We start from the raw sequence: 26416 nt of genomic DNA on the forward strand, positions 1-26416 counted from the left end.
CGCAACTTTCTCTGTGGACATGTACCCCCACATTCAGAAATGGCTTTTTGTCCCCCCAGTTTTATCATTGGAATGTGATACAAAACAAGGCAAATGGATAAAAAAACGTTTTTTTTAAAACATTATGTCTCCTCCACTTCTAAAACCAAAGTTCTATTTATCCTTTATCTAAGGCAGTGGTTCCCAAACGTTTTATAGTCCCGTACCCCTTCAAACATTCAACCTCCAGCTGCATACCCCCTCTAGCACCGGGGTCAGCGCACTCTCAAATGTTGTTTTTTGCCATCATTGTAAGCCTGCCACACACACACTATACGATACATTTATTAAACATAAGAATGTTTTTGTCACAACCCGACTCGTGGGAAGTGACAAAGAGCTCTTTTAGGACCAGGGCACAAATAATAATATAATAATAATCAATAATTCTGCTCTTTATTTAGCCATCTTACATATAAAACCTTATTTGTTCAACAAAAATTGTGAATAACTCACCACAGGTTAATGAGGAGGGCGTGCTTSAAAGGATGCACATAACTCTGCAATATTGGGTTGTATTGGAGAGTCTCAATCTTAAATACATTTTCCACACACAGTCTGTGCGTGTATTTGGTTTTCATGCTAGTGAGGGCCGAGAATCCACTCTCACATAGGTATGTGGTTGCAAAAGGCATCCGTGTCACATCACCCAGATAGGCCAGTCGTGTGAGAAACTCGTCATCATGCAAGCGGTTAGACAAGTGAATATTATGGTCCGTAAAGAAAACTTTAAGCTCGTCTCTCAATTTAAAAAAAAACGTGTCAATACTTTGCCCCTTGATAACCAGCGCACTTCTGTATGTTGTAAAAGCGTTACATGGTCGCTGCCCATATGGTCGCTGCATAATGCCGAAAATACACGAGAGTTYAGGGGCCTTGCTTGGGCCTTGCTTTAACAAAGTTAACCATTTTCACTTAAGTGTCCAAAACATCTTTCAAGCTGTCAGGCATTCACTTGGCAGCAAGAGCCTCTCGGTGGATGCTGCAGTGTACCCAAGTGGCGTCGGGAGCAACTGCTTGCACACGCATTACCACTCCACTATGTCTCCCTGTCATGGCTTTTGTGCCATCAGTACAGATCCCAACACATCTTGACCACCAAAGTCCATTTGATGTCACAAAGCTGCCCAGTACTTWAAAAAATATCCTCTCATGTTGTCCTGGTTTCYAGTGTTTTGCAGAAGGTGATGGCTTCCTTAATTGACCCCCCATAAACGTAATGGACATATACCAGGAGCTGTGCCAGGCCCGCTACGTCTGTTTACTCATCCAGCTGTAACGCATAGAATTCACTGGCTTGTATGCGAAGCAGTAATTGTTTAAAAACATCTCCTGCCATGTCACTGATGCGTTGTAAAACAGTGTTGTTTGATGAAGGCCATACTATAAACTTCGCATATAGTTTTTTGGGCCTTTTCCCCCAGCATTGTCCCAGCCATATCCGCAGCAGCAGGAAGGATTAAGTCTTCCACAATAGTATGGGGCTTGCCTGTCCTAGCCACTCGGTAGCTCACCATATAAGACACTTCTAGCCCCTTCTTATTAATGGCATCTGTTGYTTWTATACACGTCTTACTACTCGAAAGTCGTCTTTATTCTCGCTCAAAAAACTCCTGTGGCTTATTTTTCAAATAGTCATGTTTCGTTTCTAAATGTCTGCGCATGTGAATCACAGTTCTATTTGGCTTACCCCCGACGGCATTGCGCGTACCTTGGGAATACCTGATCTAAGGCAAGTGTTATTGAGATAGTAGTCTGAAATGTTTCCATCTTCCCTCAAACAGAGCCCTAGCTAGTAGAACCCAATAACAATATGGCCACAACATGGCAACATGGCCAACAACAGTTATAAAAGGTGGTGAGGGAATGATAGAAATAATAAGTTGTGAAGGTGTCAACAGAGCATTAGTGTCCTCACAACCCTCTGGGCCTGGCAGACTCCGGAAAAGGGAGCACATTATGCATCCCAAATGGCACCCTATTCCCTACATATTGCACTACAAAACTAGTAATGTGACATTTAGGGATGAAGCCCCCCCCCCGAGTCAATCCAATCGGTTTCATCTTAGCAAACTCAATCAGGAATGCTGCCCGGGTTATTCTATTACAGGAGCTAGGGCCTTCACTTCCGCTTRAACTCTGGCTTTCTAAACACAGAGTGACAGCCCACCCACCTCACCCACGTCTGCTGCTCACTGTAATGTCATTCCCACAGGTTAGAGGCACAGCCTGGGTCTGTGAGTAGCCTACAGGCTGCAACAATCACATGGCGTTATTATATCATTCTACAGGTGACTAAGTCAATATACAACAAAATAATGGTTCAGGATGGCAGCTCCGGGATCTTCTAGTACTGTCTGTCTGCAACCCTAACCTGTTTTCTTCTCTGCTCTCTGAGTGACTGATAGCCTTGGAAATGGTGGAAGAGAAAATGCTTTTGTATTTTATATTTCTCAGCACGGAAAACCTTCAACTTGTTAACCTTTTCTCAATAAGTCGACAGTAGTGGCCATACATATTTACTTTTGACCACGAAAAATAGACGAGGGACCTTGATAAACATTAAATATCATTCTGCCTTCCACAGCAAGGGATAGTCTTCCTTTTATTCATTGGTTTCAAAATGTACATTCTTCCATCAAATGTATACCTAGCAATAGCTTTTTCAATAGCAAATGGCACGCAATGAAAATAGATGGCACATTTTTTTTTACATATCGTAACACAGTTTCAAATACAGTGCAAACAACGAAGAAAAGCGACATTCATTGTTTTCGAGGGCTCAGTCAATGCAAATGCAGATCCGAACGGCAATTCTCCACAACAGTTACGGTAAACGTTCCAAAAGCATCCAAATTCACCAGCATCATCATGATCATCGTTTGTGCGCCACCAGTCAAACTATTCAGTACCACCTGCTTGGAGACACGATCCTATCATGTGCTTGTGTTGTGCTCAGAGCAGCCATCGGAAAGGAAATAGACCTATTCAGAAAATAGGCCTTTTTTTCTTTCTCTTTTTTTTATGACGTTCCCTTCATCCCAGCATAATAGTTCCTGAAAGTGTGCAGTGCTGGATAAAGGAGTCTCTTCTCCTCTCCTCAGCTCTGATACACGACAGAGCTGGCTTCCTGTGGACTGAAGGTGCAGAGTAGCAGTGTGCCACTGTAGACAGGGAGGGAGCATGCTTATGAAATGGCACCCTATTCCTTGTGATGTGTGCAGAGGCTCAGCACCTAGTGTGCCTAGCCCCCTCGGACACCTTGTCCCTGTTTTCTACATTTCTGATATAAGTGCACTACTTTTGCCCAGGGCCCATAGGGATCTAAGTTCACTATACTATATAGGGAATAGGGTGTCATCTAAGACACAGCCAMGGTCCAGTGACTGAACACCGGCCACAGGCTATTGTCTATGCCTCTCCTGAGTGCTGTCCCTCAGAGTAAAACAATACATTAGGCACTACCAGGTCTTACAGCTTGGGGGTGCTGCCCTGTGCTTTGAGTGGCCTGGAGGGAGCAGTTCTGAACTGTGGGAGGTAGAGGGGGACAGAACTCATCCCTATCCCTACCACCGCCCCCTCGTCACTGGACTCACTAAACATAGAGTCCCGACAGCCAAGTAGAGGGTTGGACTCAATGGATGAGCCCTCTCTCCGCAGAACCACCACCTCTTTGAGCAGCATAGCCCCTGTGTTTTCCTCCCTCTTCTCCTCCTCCTCCTCCTCTTCCTCACTCTCCTCCTGGTAGCCCATTCCCAGGTAATACAGGTCCTTCTCCTCCATCCCCCCATCCCTCTCTCCTCCCAGGGCCTCATCCTCCTGTTCCGACGTCTCAGAAAACTCCTCCACATAATTGTAAGAGCATGAACGCTGTGGGTCCAGGTCCGACTCTCCGGCTCGGGAATGSGAATTCTCCAGCTCCCACAGGCCTCCGGGGATGGAGCCGGAGATGTCAGAGTTGTTGGCGGAGAAGTTGCCCTCGTCGCTGGAGCGGCTGAGGCTGCCGTCCTGCTTGTAGCGCCGGCAGGGGTCGTCTGAGAGCAGGACCATAGCATAGGTCACTGTCGACTGGGATGAGCTCTCCACACTTCTGGGGAGATCTGGGGGCTGGGGGGTCTCCTCCTCCTCTGGGACCTCAGGCACCTCTAAGTCCAAGAGGGATGGGGTGGAGGCTGGGATCAGGATGCTGTCCTTGTCTGGGGCTGGGGGACAAGTCTTCTCTACGATGGTGGCCTGGGAGATAGTCTCTGAGATGAGGAGTGGTGGCCAGGCTGGCAGGCCCCCTGGTTGGCGGAACAACTGCTCCATAGTCTCAGTCTGGACAGGACCACAGAACAGCAGAGTTAGGAACACAGCAAGGTAAACTAGCCTGCCAACTGCCATAAGTAAGCTATAGAGTTCATGTAGTTTATAGAATAGTTGATCTAAATAGCAGCCCTACAGGTAGCCTAGTGGTTAGAGCGTGGACCAGTAACCAAAAGGTTGCTGGATCGAATCCCCGAGTTAACAAGGCAAAGATCTGTTGTTCTGAGCAAGGCAGTTAACCCACTGTTCCCCGGGCCACRAAGAAGTGGATGTTGTTTATGGCAGCCCACAGAAACTATCTGATTCAGAGGGGTTGGGTTAAATTCGGAAGACACATTTCAGTTGAATGCATTCAGTTGTACAACTGAAGAGGTATCCCCCTTTCCCAACAGGTGATCTTAATTGGATCACCCTGTTGCAAGAGAACTTTAAAAAGGCTTCTGAAGTTCGTAATTTCCACTTTGACATTTCAGACTTGATTTTCCCTTACGAAAAAAAATGCATCAACTCCTACAAAAATCTCCATGAATTATAATTCACATTTCCTGTTGCTGCAGTATTATTTTCCTGTTGTATCCAACGAGCTCAAATTAAGATCCTACATCTGTATATGGAATGTGTTCTGGTAAATGTGGTGTGTTTTTCAGGGTCTCTGCTATTTAGAGATAGTATGATTATATTCAAGAGTAAATGGGTTATATTCAAGAGTAAATGGGTTATATTCAAGAGTAAATGGGTTATATTCAAGAGTAAATGGGTTATATTCAAGAGTAAATGGGTTAGTTGTCCATCTCACCTTCCTGAAGTCCACCCCCTGGGCCCAGGAACAGTTGCTTGGGTTGGGAACATCCTTCCACATGAACTTCTTCATGCTGGGGTTCAAACAGAATAGGAGTTAACAACAAGGCAGGGAGCCTCTCAGTCTCCAATCCAAAACCTCTCTCTCTCTCTCTTTCATCAACCCATCTCTCCCTTTCCCCTCTCTCTCTGCCCCCTCTCACCCCMTTTCTCCATGTCTCCCTCTTTGTCAGAACACATTCAGCCAATCACGACAGTAATTGAACCCTCGGGACATTCTTTCTATTGTTAAAATGTCATGTAGACTCGAATTACATTCCTAATCAGTGTGTCTGACTGTTCCTCAGATCAATAATTAACACCTAGAATGACCACTGTAGTCTTCACCACCTACCCAGAGGCCAAAACCACAGGTCCTCTCTTTCCTAGTGACAGACACACTACACATAGTACATGTTATGTAATTATTGAGTAATGTCCTTATGTAACAGAATACACCACTGCTATTGAGCAGTATAAAATGTGTTTTATCAATTATRTGAGATATAATCTTACTGGTTTTGGGATATGACCAGGGTGACGAAGAGGACAATGGAAAGGAAGGCGATGATCATCATCAGCATGTAGGCAGCAGGCCCAGCGTCGGCCCCCCTAAAGGCTGGAGGACAGGACAACACCATGGTAAGGCTATCAATCAATCCATATTGGATCACATTCAGAGGACCTTCAATAAATATATATCCCTAAGGGATACACTGCAATGTACATATAACATACTTATGTCCTACTGCCCAATATACATAGACTTGAAATCACTGGCAACTTTAATAATGGAACACTAGTCACTTTAAAACATTTTTTAACTAGGCAAGTCAGTTGAGAACAAATTCTTATTTACAATGACGGCCTACCAGGGAACAGTGGGTTAACTGCCTAGTTCAGGGGCAGAACGACAGATTTTTACCTTGTCAGCTCGGGGATTCAATCCAGCAACCTTTCGGTTACTGGCCCAACGCGCTAACCACTAGGCAGATATTACTTGTTAGATATTACTGCAGTGTTGGAGCTAGAAACACAAGCATTTTGCTACACCCACAACATCTGCTAAACACGTGTATGTGACAAATAAAATACAATTTGTAGCCTACAGAGATATTGGTGTACGGGTGGATTGTATTGGTTGTATTCATCCCTGGAGGTAAAGTAGAGCTTACCTTTAGTATACACTGGCTCGCCTTCTCCATCTGCAAACACTGGATACAAGATGAACACATACTCCTCAGAGCCATAGAAATCACCTGGAAAATAAAGGCAGAGATCAGAGATGCTCAGATTAGTCAATCAGACTGAAGCATGAATATGTATTGTCACTAGAGGGCGCCAGATATTCACAGCCAACAATCTCAAACTGGAACTCAAAGTGGACTTAAATATTCACCTCAATTTGACAAATATCAAATAGTGGTTGTGTGGGTTTAATTAGGCCATTCTAGATCCATTTARAATTAAAATGTTAATTGCAACTGAGTGTTTGCGAAAGAAAAGGAGACCCAGAGAGAGAATATAATGGTGCTGGAGGGTATGGCTGCCGTTTTACAGGCTCCTAACCAACTGTGCTATTTTGTCAATTTTTTCACATTGTTTATAACTCATTTTGTACATAATGTTGCTTCTACCGTCTATTATGACCGAAAAGAGCTTCTGGACATCAGAACAGAGATTACTCACCTCGAACTGCACAATTATTTTTTCTTTAATGAGTCCAACGCGAAGGATATATTGCTTTGTCAAGACAAGGCCAAAATCCCCGTCACCAACGTGAAGAAAAGGGGGAGGAGGATGGGGTACCTTGTAAGAATTCGCTAACAAGTAGGTAAACCACCACTTCCCTCCGTATTATTGGCCAACGTGCAAACATTGGAAAACAAACTCGACGATCTACGATTAAGACTATCCTACCAACGGTACATTAAAAACTGTAATATCTTATGTTTTACCGAGACGCGGCTGAATGACGACACCAGCATCGGCAGGACAGAGCAGCTACGTCTCGTAAGACGAGGGGCGTGGGTGTGAGTCTATTTGTCATTAACTGCTGATTCGCGATGTCAAATATTAAAGAAGTCTCGAGGTATTGCTTGCCAGAGGTAGAATACCTCATGATAAGCTGTAAACCACACTATCTATATTATTCGTAGCCGTCTATTTACCACCACATACCGATGCAGGCACTAAGACCGCACTCAACGAGCTGAATAAGGCCATAAGCAAACCAGAAAATGCTCATCCAGAAGCGGCGCTCCTTAATACAGGCAAACTTAAATCCGTTTTACCTCATTTCCACCAGCATGTCACATGTGCAACCAAAGGGAAAAAAAACTCTAGACCAACTTTACTCCACACACAGAGACGCATACAAAGACATACAGAGACGCCCTCCCTCACCCTCCATTTGACAAATTTGACCATAATTATATCCTCCTGATTCCTTTTACAGGCAAAAACTAAAGCAGGAAGTACCAGTGACTCGCTCAATACGGAAGTGGTGAGATGACGCGAATGCTACTCTACAGGACTGTTTTGATAGCACAGACTGGAATATGTTCTGGGATTCATCTAATGGCATTGAGGAGTGTATGTATATATACACTGCTCAAAAAAATAAAGGGAACACTTAAACAACACAATGTAACTCCAAGTCAATCACACTTCTCTGAAATCAAACTGTCCACTTAGGAAGCAACACTGATTGACAATAAATTTCACATGCTGTTGTGCAAATGGAATAGACAAAAGGTGGAAATTATAGGCAATTAGCAAGACACCCCCAATAAAGGAGTGGTTCTGCAGGTGGTGACCACAGACCACTTCTCAGTTCCTATGCTTCCTGGCTGATGTTTTGGTCACTTTTGAATGCTGGCGGTGCTTTCACTCTAGTGGTAGCATGAGACGGAGTCTACAACCCACACAAGTGGCTCAGGTAGTGCAGCTCATCCAGGATGGCACATCAATGCGAGCTGTGGCAAGAAGGTTTGCTGTGTCTGTCAGCGTAGTGTCCAGAGCATGGAGGCGCTACCAGGAGACAGGCCAGTACATCAGGAGATGTGGAGGAGGCCGTAGGAGTGCAACAACCCAGCAGCAGGACCGCTACCTCCGCCTTTGTGCAAGGAGGAGCACTGCCAGAGCCCTGCAAAATGACCTCCAGCAGGCCACAAATGTGCAGGATGTGTGCGGGACACTAATCCGGACGCTTATAAGAAATCCCGCTATGCCCTCAGACGAACCATCAAACAGGCAAAGCATCAATACAGGACTAAGATTGAATACCTACTTTTTTATTTAACCAGGAAAGTCAGTTAAGAACAAATTCTTATTTTACAATGACGGCCTACCCCGGCCAAACCCTCCCCTAACCCGGACGACACTGGGCCAATTATGCCCCGCCCTATGGGACTCCCGATCACGGCCGTTTGTCATACAGCCCGGGATCAAACCAGGGTCTGTAGTGATGCCTCTAGCACTGAGATGCAGTGGCTTAGACTGCTGCGCCACTCAGGAGCCTCAGCTCTACACCGGCTCTGACGCTCGTCGGATGTGGCATGGCTTGAAAAATATTACGGACTACAAAGGGAAGCTCAGCCACGAGATGTCCAGTGACGCGAGCCTACCAGATTAAATAAATGCCTTTTATGCTCACTTTGAGGCAAGCAACACTGAATCATGCAACAACACATCTGCCACGCTGATCCTCAACACTGGGGCCCCTAAGGGGTGCGTGCTTAGTCCCCTCCTGTACTCCTTGTTCACCCACGACTGCGTGGCCAAGCACGACTCAAACACCATCATTAAGTTTTCTGACGACACAACAGTGGTAGGCCTAAGCACCGACAACGATGAGACAGCCTATAGGGAGGACGTCCAAGACCTGGCAGTGTGGTGCCAAGACAACAACCTCTCCTTCAATGTGAACAAGACAAAGGAGCTGATCGTGGACTATAGGAAAAGGAGGGCCGAACAGGCCCCCATTAACATCAACGGGCTGAAGTGGAGCGGGTCGAGAGTTTCAAGTTCCTTGATGTCCACATCACTAACGAACTATCCATGGTCCAAACACACCAAGACAGTTGTGAAGAGGGCACGACAACACCGTATCCCCCTCAGGAGACTGAAAAGATTTGGCATCGGTCCCCAGATCCTCAAAAAGCTCTACAGCTGCACCATCGAGAGCATCCTGACCGGTTGCATCACGTCCTGGTATGGCAACTGCTCGGGTCCAAGCTTCCTGCCATCCAGGACCTCTATACCAGGTGGTGTCAGAGGAAGGCCCTAAAAATTGTCAAAAACTCCAGTCACCCAAGTAATAGACTGTTCTCTCTGCTTCCACATTGYAAGCGGTACCGGAGCGCCAAGTCTAGGTCCAAAAGGCTCCTTTACAACTTCTACACCTAAGTCATAAGATTGCTGAACAATTAATCAAATGGCCAGCTGGACTATTAACATTAACCTGCCCCCCCCTTTTGTTTTTATGTTTTTATACTGCTGCTACTCTGTTTATTATCTATGCATATGTAACAGTATAACTTTACGGCGTCCCCTCACCCCGACCCGGGCGCGAACCAGGGACCCTCTGCACACATCAACAACGGTCGCCCACGAAGCATCGTTACCCATAGCTCCACAAAGGCCGCGGCCAAGGGGAACCACTACTTCTAGGTTTCAGAGCAAGTGACGTAACCGACTRAAAGGCTGCTAGCGCGCACCGCCGCTAACTAGCTAGCCATTTCACATCCGTTACACTCACCCCCCTTTCGACCTCCTCCTTTTCCGCAGCAACCAGTGATCCGGGTCAACAGCATCAATGTAACAGTATAACTTTAGACCGCCCCCTCGCCCCGACTCGGGCGCGAACCAGGGACCTTCTGCACACATCAACAACAGTCACCCACGAAGCGTCGTTACCCTTCGCTCCACAAAAGCCACAGCCCTTGCAGAGCAAGGGGAACCACTACTTCTAGGTTTCAGAGCAMGTGACATAACCGACTGAAAGGCTGCTAGCGCGCACCACCGCTAACTAGCTAGCCATTTCACATCCGTTACACATAGTTACTTTACAAATTATCTCGACTAACCTGTACCCCCACACATTGACTCAGTACTGGTACCCCMTGTATATAGCCTCATTATTGTTATGTAATTTTATTTGGTTACTTTTTGATTTGATTTGATAGATTTTTACTTTAGTTTGTTTAGTAAATATTTTCTCAACTCTATTTATTGAACTGCACTGTTGGTTAAGGGCTTGTAAGTAAGCATTTCACGGTAAGGTCTACACCTGTTGTATTTGGCGCATGTGACAAATAAAATGTGATTTGAAGTAATCAGAAAGATTGACAACAGAAAGAGAGGTTTAGACAGAGACAGACTGAGAAAAAGAGAGACAGACTGAGAAAGAGCGACATGAGAACGTACCATGTAGGTAGAGGACTTGGTCAGTAGGGGGGACCCTGTTCCACCTCTCCCTGCCCACTGTGGTCTGACCCTGTCTGTTCTGGTGGTTCTGACCCGACCACTCTACGACCAGGGAACACGGTATACTGCTGTTGGGCTGCAGAGACCACGACAGGACCACACAGCTACTGTTCACACGGGACACACAGAACGAACGCACACACTGGCCTGGAGAGAGGGAGGACATGGGAAGGGAGAGAGGCAAAAGGAGGGAAAAAGAAAGAAAATAGCATGTTTATATTTATATATACATTTTCCGTTACTCTTCTTCTACTACCGTGTGTTTTCTTCTAATTCTGACATGCGTGGGGATTAGCACAACAACGAGTGTTCCCCCTCTGTCCTTGACTATAAAATAAACTGAACAGCAGCTTTTTATTTTGGGCCCATCCAGTCAATTTTTTTTTCAATAGGAAAACTAATAGTACCAGCACTACTTGTATCACAGTTAATGGTTTCCTCTCAACTAATTAGCTATTCATGAAAATATGAATAACAGGAGAACACACACACAAATAATACGGTGTGTCACAGAGACCTGTGCTGAGAAGAGCTCCATTTTACAATCAATTCCAAACAGCTATTAGGCCTCGGAAGAGAACATCCCAAGCCAGAGATAATGGCTTTTAGTCCACTCTCAGGCTTTTAACTGACATTAACATGCCTGCTATGTCTCCCTGATGACTGCAATGGCAGCACACCTAGCATTTCAACTGACTTCCATGACGTGAACCAAAAACACCAACTAATAAAAATAAATGTGAAAACAAACAACCAGTTCTTAAAGATTTTCAAAGAAAGTGGTATTTTCAGATATATGTTTTCAACTACTAACTCTTAACTGACTGACTAGTAATCTGTGTATTGAGTATAACAATTCTTCAGCCCTATACAAATACATTCCCTTACGTTTGGGGTGTCTCTCCAGGGTCATGTTGATGTTCCTAGTGGAGTATCCCTGGCTGTTCTGAGCCTTGACCGTCACAGAGTGGACCTCCTCTCGCCACTCAAAGCGRTAGGAGGACACCAGGCCTATCCGCTCCTCAGTCACAATGCCCCCAGAGGCCTGGTGCTGTACTACAAGGCCCTCCACACAGTAGGTTGGCTCCACTATGGGGAAATGCTATGGGGAAGAGTTTAGAGGCTATCAAAGACTCTAATGAGGAATCATTATCCAATGTGCTACTTCCTTATACTATTTGATCAGACAAAACAAGTGTTGGGGAAGCCAACTGAATAGGATTTTCGGACTAAACTAAGGACATGAATGTAGTAAAAAGGAGAGGAGGCAACTTCACACACCTGTTCAATTAATGTAACTATTTGATGTTGACGTTTAAACCACATATTGTGCAATCTTTAATGTGTTCTCTGTAGGCTATGTACCTTGAAGAGAAGAGTGACGTTAGTCTGGTTCCTTGCTGGATCCTCCTGAAACACTCGCCAGAAATCAGGACCCTGGTCAGGAGCTGATAGAACAGAACATAGATATTACAACTCTGTGTGTGTGCGTGTGCATGCATGCTTGTGTGTGTGTGTGTTTATGTACCTATGTCTGAGGCTTTCATTTTCTATCAGATCTAACCATCATAGAAGGTCATATTAAAGTGCTGGCTGTAGCACTCAATAACAGCGATTCTGATAGACAGACACCACCCAAGGTCACTGTTCGATCAGGGTCAGAAAGAGCTTATACCGCACAACAAACCATGGATAATGACGGTTTTGAAATGACCCGTCCATTGTGGTTGTGAGAGCTAATGTGCTCTATGTACACAGTAGGTCAGACTTGATAGTTGTGGTGCGCTGGCGCAATTACAAGTAACTTTCAGGACAGCAGCTTAATTCCCTTCAAAGGTGTATTGCTGATGCGTTTTGTCAAAGCAACGTTGTCAAAACTGTTATGTACAATACATGTGTATCTTGCTGAATAGATTTTTCTCTCAATGAGACTAACTTGTATAAATGCAGTTTCAATGACATCGATGAGATGAAGACACACTGTACATACCTCTGCTGTTGTGAGGGGTGGTGTATAGAGAGTGGCTCCAGTCACTCCAGGTCCCAGAGCTGTTGATATGCATACAGCGGACCTGCACGTTGTACACTCTACATACATCTGGTTCAGGAACCTCAGCCCACGACTCTGCCTGAGAAGCCAGGACCTGCAGGACACATCCCAATTCAAAAATCACATGTTAAATCACATATCCCATGATAATGGAAACATTTTCCCCTCGGGGACATTAAAGTCTATTCTATCCGAAAATATATTTTCCAGTGATTGAACTTAGATATCCGGCATAAACAGCTACATATTTATCCATCAACTCAAAAACAAAATAATTTTAGGGAAATAGAGGTCTTAATAGATATGAATGTTATGTGACCCGAGCATGCGAAGGAGCATTTTAAATGGCAGGGAGATTTCCAAAATACTCTTGTGCCCAGCAAAAGTGGGGACATTTTCTAAAGAAAAAAGTTTTAATCAGGTAGGCCTATTCCTTTTCATATCCTTTTGGGCAATGATGCCACCCCCAGATTAGAGACAGACAAATTTATGCCAACCAGCTGAGGCTCAAGCTGCATCCAGGATGGTACCCTATTCCCTACATGAGGGCCCATACACTGCAAAACGTGAAATGTAAGCAAGCCTAAATATCTTATATTGAGTGATATTTCTTACCAAGCTAAATTATCTAATGTCATTGGCAGATAATTTATTATTTTAACCTAAAAAAAGCATAATGCAAGTCATTTATATTTGTCAAGATATTTTACCTTAAAGGTCCAATGCAACTTCTCAATATCAAATAAATGCGTTTTTATTTCAATATCAAATAATTTCTGGGTAACAATTAAGTACCTTACTGTGATTTGTGTTCAATTAAAACATTCAGCTAGGTCTGGGAGTGGTCTGAATGTGGGGGGCAACTGAAAACTAGCTGTTATTGGCATTTTTAATTTTTATTTATTTATTTAACCTTTATTTAACCAGGAAGGGCTCATTGAGATTTAAAATCAATTTTTCAAGAGCGTCCTGGCCAASATAGGCAGCACCAAGTCATTACAAAAATTACAGACAAACAACATGAAAAACTACAAGTAATCTAGTAAAAACCATAGAATTCACAAGAGTATAACAAAATCAAAAACAGCAAATTAAAAACATTGCCAGGTCAGGGAATCAGTCTCAAGATCATTCATCAGTGATTTAAAAATACCAATCGGGACAAGTTCTTCCAGTTTAAAAGTATTTTGTAAGGCGTTCCAAGACGATGACGCAGAGTACATAAAAGCCCTTTTACCAAATTCAGTTGGGACATTTGGAACAGTTAGCAGGATAAAGTCCAGCAAACGAAGAGAGAACCCACCACATTTCTGAACAATAAAAATGCCCAAATAAAAAGGTAGTAAACCCAAAATGGCTTTGTAAATAAAGGTATACCAGTGACTGAGCCTACAAGTGACTAGAGAAGGCCAGCCAACCCTGGTATACAAGGTGCAGTGGTGCGTAAGGGTTTGCAGTTTAAAATAAATCTCAAAGTGCCATGGTAAAGGGTGTCAATTGATCTTAAACACTGAGCGGAAGCATTCATATATAAAATATCCCCATAGTCTAGTAAAGGCATAAATGTAGCTGATACTAGCCTCCTTCTGGCTTCAAAAGAAAAACAGGCCTTATTCCTAAAATAAAATCCCAATTTCAGCTTAATTTTTTTTGTAAGTTGTTGAATATGCAATTTAAAAGAGAGGCCATCATCAATTAAAATTCCAAGATATTTATATGAGGTTACAACCTCAATCTCCTTGCCCTGACAGGTAGTAATAGGTGAAAGGTTCAGAGGTCTATTTCTTGCTTTAGACACCATTAGTTTAGTTTTGTCAGTATTGAGGATAAGCTTAAATTGACACAAGGTATGTTGAACAGTATAAAAAGCAGTTTGCAAGTTCTGGAAAGCTTTTGTAAGAGACGAGGCACAACAGTAAATAACAGTATCATCAGCATAAAAAAGAAAGTTACGCATTTTGGACATTTTTGTCTAAATCATTTATATAAATAGTGAATAAGAGAGGACCAAGTACAGAGTCTTGGGGCACACCATTACAGACAAACAATTTAACAGACATCAAATTGAGTGCACTGAGTTCTATCAGACAGATAGTTAGCAAACCATGCAAATGCATGCTCCAAAAGACCTACACTCGACAATCTCTGCCTCAGTGTATCAAAAGCCTTAGAGAGATCAATAAAAAGTGAGACACAGTGCTGTTTTTTGTCAAGGGCTTCAGTGATATCATTTAAAACCTTCATGGCTGCTGTAATTGTGCTATGCTTCTTCCTGGAGCCCGATTGGTACATTGATAAAATAGAGTTAGTATATAAACATTTATTTTAGCTGTTCACTAACAAGGGTTTCAAGTATTTTCACCAGGGGTGACAGCTTTGAGATTGGCCTATAATTATTTAAAAGAGTTGGCTCTCCCCCTTTTAAAAGTGGTAGGACAAATGCTGATTTCCAGATCTTTGGAATTTCATTACATTCCAGGGTTAGATTGAACAGCTATGAAATCAGCTGACAGATTTAAAAAGCAGGGGTCCAAAAGATCAGGACCTRCAGGCTTTCTCTGATCTAAGGATTTCAGGGCTTTATGTACCACCTGCACTGAGAATGGCAAAAAGCTCAAAGTTTGACCAGCTCTCACTGGTTCATCCACACAGGGTTGTACAGAGACAGAGGACACTGAAACAAACAGCCTACCAGATGATACAAAGTGCTCATTGAAACAATTCAGCATTTCAGTTTTGTCATATACAGCAACAGAGTCCTTCAAAACACAGATGGTAATTCATTAACATTACTGTTACCAGACATAGACTTAATAGCCTTCCAAAACTTTCTAGGGTCATTCAGGTTATCAGTGGTAACAAACATAAAATATTCAGACTTGGCCTTCCTGAGAAGAAAATAACACTTGTTTCGTAACTGCCTAAAAATAAGCCAATCAGCATCAGAACATGATTTCCTTGCTTTAACCCAGGCTAGATTACGGTCCGGAATAATACAAGACAGCTCAGAAGAAAACCATGGATTATCCCGCCCTTTAACCCTGATCCTGCGGAATGGGGCATGTTTGTTTACTATTTGGAAAAAAACATAATGAAAGAATTTCCAGGCAGTTTCCACATCAGGGATAAGCTCAATCTTGCTCCAGTCAAAATAAAACAAATCATGAAAGAAAGCCTGCTCATTAAAACAYTTCAAATTTCTYTTACGAATAAAACGTGGGTATGTCTTAGGAACCTTAGTATTTCTAACAGCAACAACAGCACAATCGTCACTTAAATCATTACAAAAAACACCAAYCGCAGAATATTTATGTGGAACATTTGTCAATATCAAATCAATCAGGGTAGATTTATCTGGGCATTTAAGATTTGGGYGAGTTGGTGAATTATTCAACTGGGTAAGATTCATAGAATTACAAAAYATTTTTAAATAATCAGACACCGGCTTTAACCAACACCAGTTGAGATCACCAATCAAGACCATTTCACTGTAAAGAAGTTTAGACATAAGGTGGGTCAAAGAAGAAAATGCATCACCGAGAGCAGAGGGGGGTCTATAACAGCCAATCACAGTTACAGAGAGACCCTTTGAAACCTTAATTATAAGCAAGAAATTCCAACTGTTTACAAATAGTTTCAGACTTTGCCACACTTACAGGGAATTTAGTCTTTACATATATAGCCACAGCCCCACCTTTCTTAACTCGATCAGTGCGATAAACATTGTAACCACTTATACAAATATCCTTATCAAAAACAGACTTGCTGAGCCAGGTTTCAGAAAACACAAGCACATCAGCATCAGTTGATTTAGCCCAAATCCTAACCCCATCAATTTTTGACAACAGCTGCGTACATTTAAATGAAAAATACCAAAGCCAGATCTAGATTTAAAATCAGAGGGGGGTTGGATACATTGCATATCAGGGCCAAGTTTAGGTTGCACGTTACCTGATATCAACAAAAGAAGAATAACTAGGCACCTCTGTTTAATAACCTTGCACGGCTTCTCTTTTTTAAGAGACCTACTTGCAAGCGAATTCTACAAGTGAGTTTCCAGACAATACAAAACAGTAATTTAAAACCATTAGACTTTGGTAGTGACACAAATTCGTACTGTTCACATCATGCCACAAATACATCGGCACTTGGACGAGAGGACAGACAAAATGTCTAATGGACATTGTCAGATGTACTCACCCAGAGAGCACATTGTCAGATGTACATTGTCAGATGTACTCACCCAGCGACAATGTTCGTTTTCTAGAGAGTTCAGTAAAGTCAGTGCACAAAGCAATACCACGAAAATTGTCATTTTCTCGGACAAATGTAAAAAAATAGAGGCGAACGAAGGTAAGGGGAGAGAGGGACAGCGTGTATGTATGAGTCTGAATGTGAGTATTTGCGCGTGTGAGTAGATTGGGTGTTTTGAGGTCGATTGAGAGAACGGGTTGGGGGTTGTTGAGCTGCCACTGACAGCCAGGCGAAGAGCAAAAAGGAGCAGCTTGGATGAGACACTCCGCGGACGAAGAAGGAACTCAGGCCAGCCAGAGATAGGGTTACTTTTGTAAACTTCAAGTAATGAAGTGCCGAGTTGAGGAGGACCTGTGATCTTTACACCAGCAAAAACAAAATAGTTTGCACTACACAACAAGGAAGTTACTCAACCATAAATAAATAGGTTATTAGTAGGTTAAAATGTACTAGTCACAGACAAACGACTTGACATCCTGCCATCTTGGATGATGATCTTGTTATTAGTCCCAAACTGGCATATATTTAGACTTGCTTAGATTTAACTTTTTGCAGTGTAGGGCTCTGGTAAAAAAAAAGTGTGTGAAGGGAATAGGGTGCCATTTCAGACACAGCTTCAGTCTCTGTGTGGTTGCCCCCTATTTACCTGCCAGTCTGCCACCACATGTCAGAGTGTACCACTACCAGTAAATGCCATGTCCTTCAGGGCAATAATGCCACTACCAGATCAGAGATAAAAGATACAGTAGATAACAAACAGACTCATTTAGTCCGACCAACTGATGCTCATGATGCCAGCCGATTGCACCCATTGCTCCCTCCCTGCCACTCTGGATAAGCTCAAGGCTGCATCTGTCTGAAAAGGCACCCTCCCTATTCCCTACATAGTGCACTACTTTTGACCAGAGCCCTATGGCCAGAGTCTTACGTACCTGCCAGAATGGATGGGCCCTGTCAGTGGAGAGGGCATAGCGAACCTGGTACTGCATATCGTAGAGGGGCAGTTCTGGGGGCACCCACGCCAGCCTCAGGACCCCATTTGGCATGCTCACTGCCTCAAGGCCCGAGGGAGGGTGGGGCTTCACTGGAGGGGGAGATGAGATGAAGGGAGAGGACAGWCATTATCTTGCATGGTCAAGCAGACTGACCACTATACATGTTTTTTYTTTAAGTACTTATTATTATTATTGACACACTGCTGCTGTAGGTTCCTAAAAGCCACAACAGGTATGAACATAAATGTAAGAAAGACCAGAACATCTAAAGATGGCGCCCTACTGTATGGTTACGTCTTGTGAACTCCGACCCAACTTTTCTATTTTGTGAWTCTTTTGGCGTTTAATCGTAACTTTTTTTGCACTAAATGTATCCTCTAGAATTTCTTATGATCGACAAGAACTAACCTCAATTCATGATTCAATTTCGACTTTGACTCATCTACCCTGGGCTTTATGTGTACCAGGCTCCGACCAAATTTTCAGGCTACCCAAGACGAAACGCTGGCAAATAAGAGGCTGGAGAGAACGCGTCCTGGTGAGACTAAGGATTAGGGAAAAGCAGCCACCACTTCCCTCCATTCTATTKGCCAACAGTCACTTGATAATAAGATGGATGACCWCTGATCGCAGATTTGCTACCAATSGGACTCACATAACTGMAAAATTCTCAGTTTTTCTGAAACATGGCTTTCGGACAAGATATGGCTATCCAACTCGATGGATTCTCCATTCACTGAGTGGGCAGGACATTGGATTCAGGGAAATCCAGAGGGGAGGGGTATGTCTCTTCATCAACAACAAATGGTGTGCAGACTCTACCGCAGTTGAAGTCTAGACCTATTGTTCACCCATCATGGARTACCTGATGGTCAAATAGCGACTCTTCTACCTCCCGAGAGTTTTAATCTGTTATCATGACTGCTGTATATATCCCACCTCAGGACAACAACAAGCTGGYACTTGACGAACTGTACAAGGTAAGGGAAGACCCCCATGAAATGGACAAAAATGAATGGCAACTTATTGGCATTGGGCGAACTATATACACAATCGCAAATACCACTCAAATGGATGGCAGTTCATCAAAACCATATTGCAAGCGGAACATGGCAAATGCCAAGTGTCAAACCCCCAAAATCCCAAAGATGTCGAGCGCGCTCCACCRTAGATTTTAATATGGCAAATGGTCACTAAGTCAGGTCCCAAGGGTGAAATTTTGAAAGTCATTTGCAATATATGGGCGGCAGGGTAGCCTAGTGGTTAGAGTGTGGACTAGTAACCGAAAGGTTGCAAGATCGAATCCCCGAGCTGACAAGGTACAAATCTGCCGTTCTGCACCTGAACAAGGCAGTTAACCCACTGTTCCTAGGCCGTCATTGAAAATAAGAATTTGAAAAAGAAATAAGAAAAATAAAATCATTAAAGCGCATTTACTAAATAATCCATACTGACTTGCCTAGTTAAATAAAGGTACATTTAAAAAAAAATATGATCATAGGAAGTTGGCTTCCGAACCCAAATTTCAGTGAATCATGTCCAAATGGCATAAGAAATGTCCAAATGCCAACATAAGTATTGAAAGTACCAATCAGGATGTTATGTCATTTGCCATTATGATCATAGGAAGTTGGCTTCCGAACCCAAAAGTCAGTGAATCAAGTCCAAATGGCATAAGAAATGTCCAAATGCCATACATAAGATTGAAAGTACCAATCAGGATGGTATGTCCATTTGCATATATGATCATAGAAGTCGGCTTCCGAACCCAAAAGTCAGTGAAACATGTCCAAATGGCATATAAATGTCCAAATGGCATTTAAGTGATATATATCACTATGTTAAGCCCTGATCCAGCCTAGAAGTCTATTTGTCAGTTTTGATCATAGGAAGTCATAGGAAGAGAAGAATTCTCGTTGATTTCAGCTTACAGTTTGGTGATAGAAAATCCCCCATTAAATTAAAGTCAGTGATAATGTTTCCTCTCCATCGCTCGTTGGTGCAGTGAGAGAGAGAAGTGGGGACTCTCGTTTTTTTTTAAGATTTTGGAACAATTTCCAAAATGACCAGGGGCGCCCTATTGGATGGGGCCGGGTGCCCTACCCGGCCATGGACCCCTTGCACCCCCCTAAAGTCATTAACATGAAAACAATTTAAATTGCTCCTGGCAACCCGTTCAGATTACCAGGTTGCCGAGCTGTCCATTTAAAATGTTCTTACAATGTGCATTTACCATCACGAATGGACATGCCTAATATACTGCAGAAATGCCCAATTGACTGGCCCGTTGAACTCGGGATGGTCGAGCAATGATAGTTGTTCCTCTCCATCGCTCGCGTTAGTTGATTTCAGCATGTCCATTTGGTGATGGTAAATCCCTCATTAAATACATTGGAAATTACACTGTCCATTTTGCAATGTCTTACAATGGGCATTTACCATCACAAATTGGACATGGTCTAATATACTGCAGAAATGCCCAATTGACTGGCTCGTTGAACTCGGGATGGACGAGCAGTGATAGTGGTTCCTCTCCATCACTCGTGGTGTTGATTTCAGCCTGTCCATTTGGTGATGGTATATCCCTCATTAAACACATTGGAAATGTACGCTGTTCATTTGCAATATGAAATGTACAATGCCAATATATTATACAGCCATCAAGTCAGCGTCAATCAGTCAATAAGATATCATTCTGAGACCAAACTGATACATACTGACACCAAACCCACTTCGTCCAACTCGTTTAGAAGCCAACTRTCACATATTTCAGAGCAGGCCAAAAATTCACAGCGTCTTCTGTTAAAACCATWAAAAAAACTTTAAACACGTAGTTACGTTCTAGCAGCAAGTCCAGTTCTGACATTATGTGTAGGCCTAGCTGAGGCAACCCAGAATCCCAACCCAGAATCCCATTCTGATATGTCATTTTGGAGCCCGAGCAGCAACCTTAGTGCTGAAAATGCACTTTTTCAGAACGTTGGTATGGGGTCCCTGAAAGAGCTACCGGACAGAAACCTTAGGGTCCGTCTCTATTGGCCGAGGCGGTTTCAATGCACATAGTCTTGTGATTCTGGGACTTTTCTAAATGTCGTCATTTTCACGATGTTCAAAATGAATGGAAGTCATGCCTCGGCCTGAGAACCTTCTAGAGCCACCTAACTCACAGTGCACTATCGACTTAAGCTCTAGAACATGTATATAATGTTTCAGAGCTCTAGATCTGACGGTTCTTTGATAGTTCCAACGCAGGTAACTATTGCAGGATCTGTGTGTCTGTAAGCCTCACACTGTGTCACTCCCCATTGACTGTGTGAGTTCAGAAAATCACAGAAATCACGTAGAGCTCCGAAACCCGCCTTAACGGATTTGTCTGAACACGCCTCAACTGGATCTATAACGTTTTTGAAAAGAACTTACCATTTCTTTAACCATCACCAAACGGACATTGAACGATTTCTCGTAAATTACGATAGATAATGGCTGTTCTTTTTTTCCTTACACCGTAGGTTTATGTACTTTGACGTGAAGCKGACAAATTATTSTATTACTGTTTTTGACCCCTAACCTGTTTGGGATAGGGGGCAGCATTTTCACGTTCGGATGAAAAGCGTGCCCAGAGTAAACTGCCTGCTACWCAGGCCCAGAAGCTAAGATATGCATATTATTAGTAGATTTGGATAGAAAACACTCTGAAGTTTCTAAAACTCTTTGAATGATGTCTGAGTATAACAGAACTCATTCTCAAAACCTGAGAAAAATCCAACCAGGAAGTGGGAAATCTGAGGTTTGTAGTTTTTCAACTCATTGCTTTTCCAAGATACAGTGTAAATGGGGTCATATTGCACTTCCTACGGCTTCCACTAGATGTCGACAGTCTTTAGAACCTTGTTTCAGGCTTCTACTGTGAAGGGGGAGCGAATAAGAGCTGTTTGACTAAGGGGTCTGGCAGAAGGCCATGAGCTAAATCATGCGCGCGGCCGTGAGAGCGAGCTCTGTTCCTTTTCATTTCTAAAGACAAAGGAATTGTCCGGTTGGAATATTATTGRAGATTTATGATAAAAACATCATAAAGAATGATTCTATACATCGTTTGACATGTTGCTACGAACTGTAATATAACTTTTTGAACTTTTCGTCTGAACTTTCACCTGGACTTGCCCGCGCCTGTTGAATTTGGATTTGTGAACTAAACACGAACAAAAAGGAGGTATTTGGACATAAATTATGGACTTTATCAAACAAAACAAACATTTATTGTAGAACTGGGATTCCTGGGAGTGCATTCTRATGAAGATCATCAAAGGTAAGTTAATATTTATAACGCTATTTCTGACTTTTGACTCCACAACATAGCGGGTCTCTGTATGACTTGTTTTTGTGTCTGATCCTCAGRAACTTTTACAGCTGCACCATCGAGTGCAGGTTTCTTCAACCTTTATCATACTTCTTGTGTGTTATTTTATTTTATTATATTATTACCATCACTGCATTGTTGGGAAAGAGCTCTCAAGGTAAAAATGTCACTGTACTGTTTTACACCKGTTGCATCCTGTGTACGTGGTSAATAAACTTGAAACTTGGAATTCCTATACTGCACATGTCCTAACTCACCGTGGTCCATAGGTGTGATGTAGACAGGATGTGACCTCATGCCATTGTCTGTCTTGGCCTCCATCCACAGCTTGTAGCATGAAGTCACTCTGATTGGCTGCAGAGTGCAGCTCTTCACTTCTCTAGATCTGCTGGATACACACACCGCCTGCCTGACCACACCCACTGCCCCGCCCACCTCATCCTCCGCCTCCTCCATTACATCGCAGGATAGGTCGGCCACCCTGGAGAATATAAACAGACACGCACACACACACACACACGTTTGTTTTACTATCCATGTGGGGACCAAACAATTGATTCCCATTCAAAATCCTATTTTCCCTAACCCCTAACCATAACCCTTACCTAACCTTAAGCTAACCTTAACCCCAAACAGAGGATTCGAGAGGAGTAGAGCGATTAGAGCGAGGAGAGGATAACAGTTTTTGGGGAGTGTCGGCCTTCTTTCCCCCTCCAATTTCGCTCTGGTACCACTCAGCTCTGGGCATGCTCTGCCCAGCATTTTTCATTCCTTTCATCATTGTTCTTTTAATTAGGCCTATTCTGTTTTATTTATTTAGCCTACCCCACCACTAATGTGCAGAGATGTTGATATGAGTCGATCAAGAAATAGGTCACACAGCCTGTGTAATTGATGGCAAGAACACCAATGAGCTCATGCAGCAGCACCGGAGACATTCTATATAGGCTATCGTAAAAAAAAAAAAATGAGTCTACGTTTGTAACAGTGCTTAAGTTGACTATCAACTGTCAAATGTGAGCGCAGCAGAGCCACAGAAAAACCAATTAGTTTTTTAACACAGCTACATATCATCATGTAGGTCTTTGTTTAATAGCCTACGACACGTTTCTGAAATGTAGAAGCTTCTTACGATAGCCTACTTCAAAATCAAATGGTACAGGGCCTCCCGGGTGGCGCAGTGGTCTAGGGCACTGCAACGCAGCGCTAGCTGCGCCAAAAGAGTCTTTGGGTTCGCGCCCAGGCTCTGTCGCAGCCGGCCGCGACCGGGAGGTCCGTGGGGCGACGCACAATTGGCCTAGCGTCGTCCGGGTTAGGGAGGGTTTGCCGGTAGGGATATCCTTGTCTCATCGCGCTCCAGCGACTCCTGTGGCGGGCCGGGCGCAGTGCGCGCTAACCGAGGGGGCCAGGTGCACGGTGTTTCCTCCGACACATTGGTGCGGCTGGCTTCCGGGTTGGAGGCACGCTGTGTTAAGAAGCAGTGCGGCTTGGTTGGGTTGTGCTTCGGAGGACGCATGGCTTTCGACCTTCGTCTCTCCCGAGCCCGTACGGGAGTTGTAGCGATGAGACAAGATAGTAATTACTAGCGATTGGATACCACGAAAATTGGGGAGAAAAGGGGGTAAAATKTAAAATAAAAACAATAATAAAAAAAATCAAATGGTACATAGTCACAATAAAAGATGGGGTGTTGGTTAAATTATCTTTTGAACCAAAAAATGAATAGAGCGATTTTTGGAGTGGCATTTTTTTTCTGTGAGCGCTGAGTGATTCTTAGCAGAATGGGGGCAAGGATGTTGAGCGCCGGCGCTGTAACCCTAAYCCTAATCCTAAACCTAACCCCTAACACTACTTCTAACCCTAACCCTAAAATAGCCTTTTTCCTTGTGGGGATCAGCAAAATGTCCCCAACTCTCAGAATGTTCATTGTTTTACTATCCTTGTCAGGACTTCTGGTCCCCACGAGGATAGTAACACACACACACAAAGAATTTCAGGGTGAAAACGCCTTATCTCCTTATGGGTATGTTTGCCCTATGATGCCATAGCTCTCTGTTATGCAACAAGTCTAAACTTCCRTTCATTGCCTTAGTTTTGTAATCGTGGCAATTTACTAATAATTACACACAGTCATTTGAGTTTTGCTTGAGGGGTCTAAATCCATTCTGTATTGTTCTACGATCTTGAACCAGTTCTTGTCCCATATTTCTTAGGAATACAGCACAGAGACATCAAGCAGAGACACTGAAAAGGTGTCAATATTGCACAGGAGTCAAAAGTAAAGTTCTGCTGTATTCCATGCTGGGCTTGTATTTCAAAGACTCTAATAGATTGATTGGACTCATAAGATAACCAACAGTCACTGTAACTATACAGTACAAGTGTATGTGTAAGTYTTACTAGTGTATGTACAAGTATACAAGTGTATGTGTAGGTTCTACTAGTGTATGTACAAGTATAGAAGTGTATGTGTAGGTTTTACTAGTGTATGTACAAGTATACAAGTGTATGTGTAGGTTTTATGGGTCTATGTACACATATACACGTGTATGTGTAGGCTTTACTGTTGTATGTACAATTATACACATGTATGTGTAGGTTTTACTGGTGTATGTACAAGTATACAAGTGTATGTGTAGATTTTACTGGTGTATGTACAAGTATACAGCTATATGTGTAGGTTTTACTGGTGTATGTACACGTATACAGGTGTTTGTGTAGGTGGTTCAATGTTGTAAGTAAAAGTAGTATTGACCTGGACAGGAAGTTGATTTTAGTTTGGATGTTGTTCCACCTACAGGTCATGCTGTCCAGATCCCCATTGGTTACACAGCTGATATCTATGACCGGATCTGAAACACAGACACAAATAGAAGAGTGAAACYCTTACCCTGACATCAATATGAACCTTGAGCTTGAAACATGACCACAGCCCATTGACAGACAGATAGGGGTCATAACAAACACATGAATATGGACTTGGTCTTTTACCAAATAGGGCTATGTTCTGTATACCACCCCTACCTTGTCACAACACAACTGATTGGCTCAAACGCATTAAGAAGGAAAGACATTCCACAAATGAWCTTTTAACAAGGAACACCTGCATTCCAGGTGTCTACATCATGAAGCTGGTTGAGAGAATGCCAAGAGTGTGTAAAGCTGTCATCAAGGCAAATGGTGGCTACTTGAAGAATCTAATATATTACATCTATTTTGATTTGTTAAACACCTTTTTGGTTATTACATGATTCCATATGTGTTATTTCACAGTGTTGATGTCTTCACTATTATTCTACAATGGTGAAATAGTAAAAATAAAGAAAAACCCTTGAGTAGGTGTGTCCAAACCTTTGACTGGTACTGTATACACACTGTATATTACTGTTGATCCCTTAATCCCATGACCCATCGTTTTCCTGAAGTCTAAACCTAACCATTCTCCAATCCCAACCCTACAGGACTTAATCTGCCCATTGTCGTGGCAGAATCAGATTTAGCTAAGTAACATAGATAGATAAGATGTTATTTTCATCATATGCTTGTGAGATACTTGTCATTAGAATCTTCTGAGCTAGGGATTGGTAACTTGGGGCCAGAGAGGGGAGAGGTCAGGCTTGTCTTCATAAGTCAATGWATCTGTTAAACCATGTGGTACTAAGTAGAATATCAGAAGGGGAGGAGGACAGAGTGGAACGTTGGTTTCTTATGGGAACGTTGTTTGTAACTATTCCTAAACCATGGGATGGAGTTATTAATTGGGGAACCAGTTAGTTATCTCATACAATGTCTGTACGCCAGTCACTCCCTACCTTTCTCATAGGGGGAAGGAGTTTGGCCGTGTTTGGAACCATTGTATGTCCCCTCTGAGGTTGCCCTTATCTTGACCTAGTATTTGACCTAAGGGGCTCACTGTCTGATTTTGAGTTTGTCCAGGTTTGGGAGTATCTAGAAATGACAATTGATATATGCCATTGGATGAGGTAATGTTTTGGTAGACAGTGAAGTATCAAGCATGAGATTTAAACCTTGTCTTGGGAGATCAAACTGAACGATGATTTATAGCTGATGCTGTCTAGCGATAGGATA

General features: G+C 43.0%; 1 protein-coding gene across 3 annotated transcripts in view; it reads right to left on the reverse strand.

Moving 5' to 3' along the window:
* Nucleotides 1-2631: 2631 nt before the first annotated feature.
* Nucleotides 2632-26416, reverse strand: part of LOC111971355 (leptin receptor) — an 88636-nt gene continuing 64851 nt past the window's right edge. For all 3 annotated transcript variants that reach the window (XM_023998094.2, XM_023998093.2, XM_023998095.2), the window contains 11 exons: nucleotides 25083-25179; nucleotides 22585-22808; nucleotides 17908-18059; nucleotides 12662-12815; nucleotides 12037-12119; nucleotides 11560-11773; nucleotides 10612-10818; nucleotides 6357-6440; nucleotides 5698-5800; nucleotides 5141-5216; nucleotides 2632-4356 (listed from right to left, as the gene is read on the reverse strand). In XM_023998094.2, the coding sequence (XP_023853862.1) occupies nucleotides 3511-4356; nucleotides 5141-5216; nucleotides 5698-5800; nucleotides 6357-6440; nucleotides 10612-10818; nucleotides 11560-11773; nucleotides 12037-12119; nucleotides 12662-12815; nucleotides 17908-18059; nucleotides 22585-22808; nucleotides 25083-25179 (2240 nt within the window). In that variant the 3' untranslated portion in view covers nucleotides 2632-3510. The remainder of the gene's footprint in view (nucleotides 4357-5140; nucleotides 5217-5697; nucleotides 5801-6356; nucleotides 6441-10611; nucleotides 10819-11559; nucleotides 11774-12036; nucleotides 12120-12661; nucleotides 12816-17907; nucleotides 18060-22584; nucleotides 22809-25082; nucleotides 25180-26416) is intronic.

This window comes from Salvelinus sp. IW2-2015, linkage group LG13 (genome assembly GCF_002910315.2).
Source record: "Salvelinus sp. IW2-2015 linkage group LG13, ASM291031v2, whole genome shotgun sequence".
Classification (NCBI taxonomy): Eukaryota; Metazoa; Chordata; class Actinopteri; order Salmoniformes; family Salmonidae; genus Salvelinus; species Salvelinus sp. IW2-2015.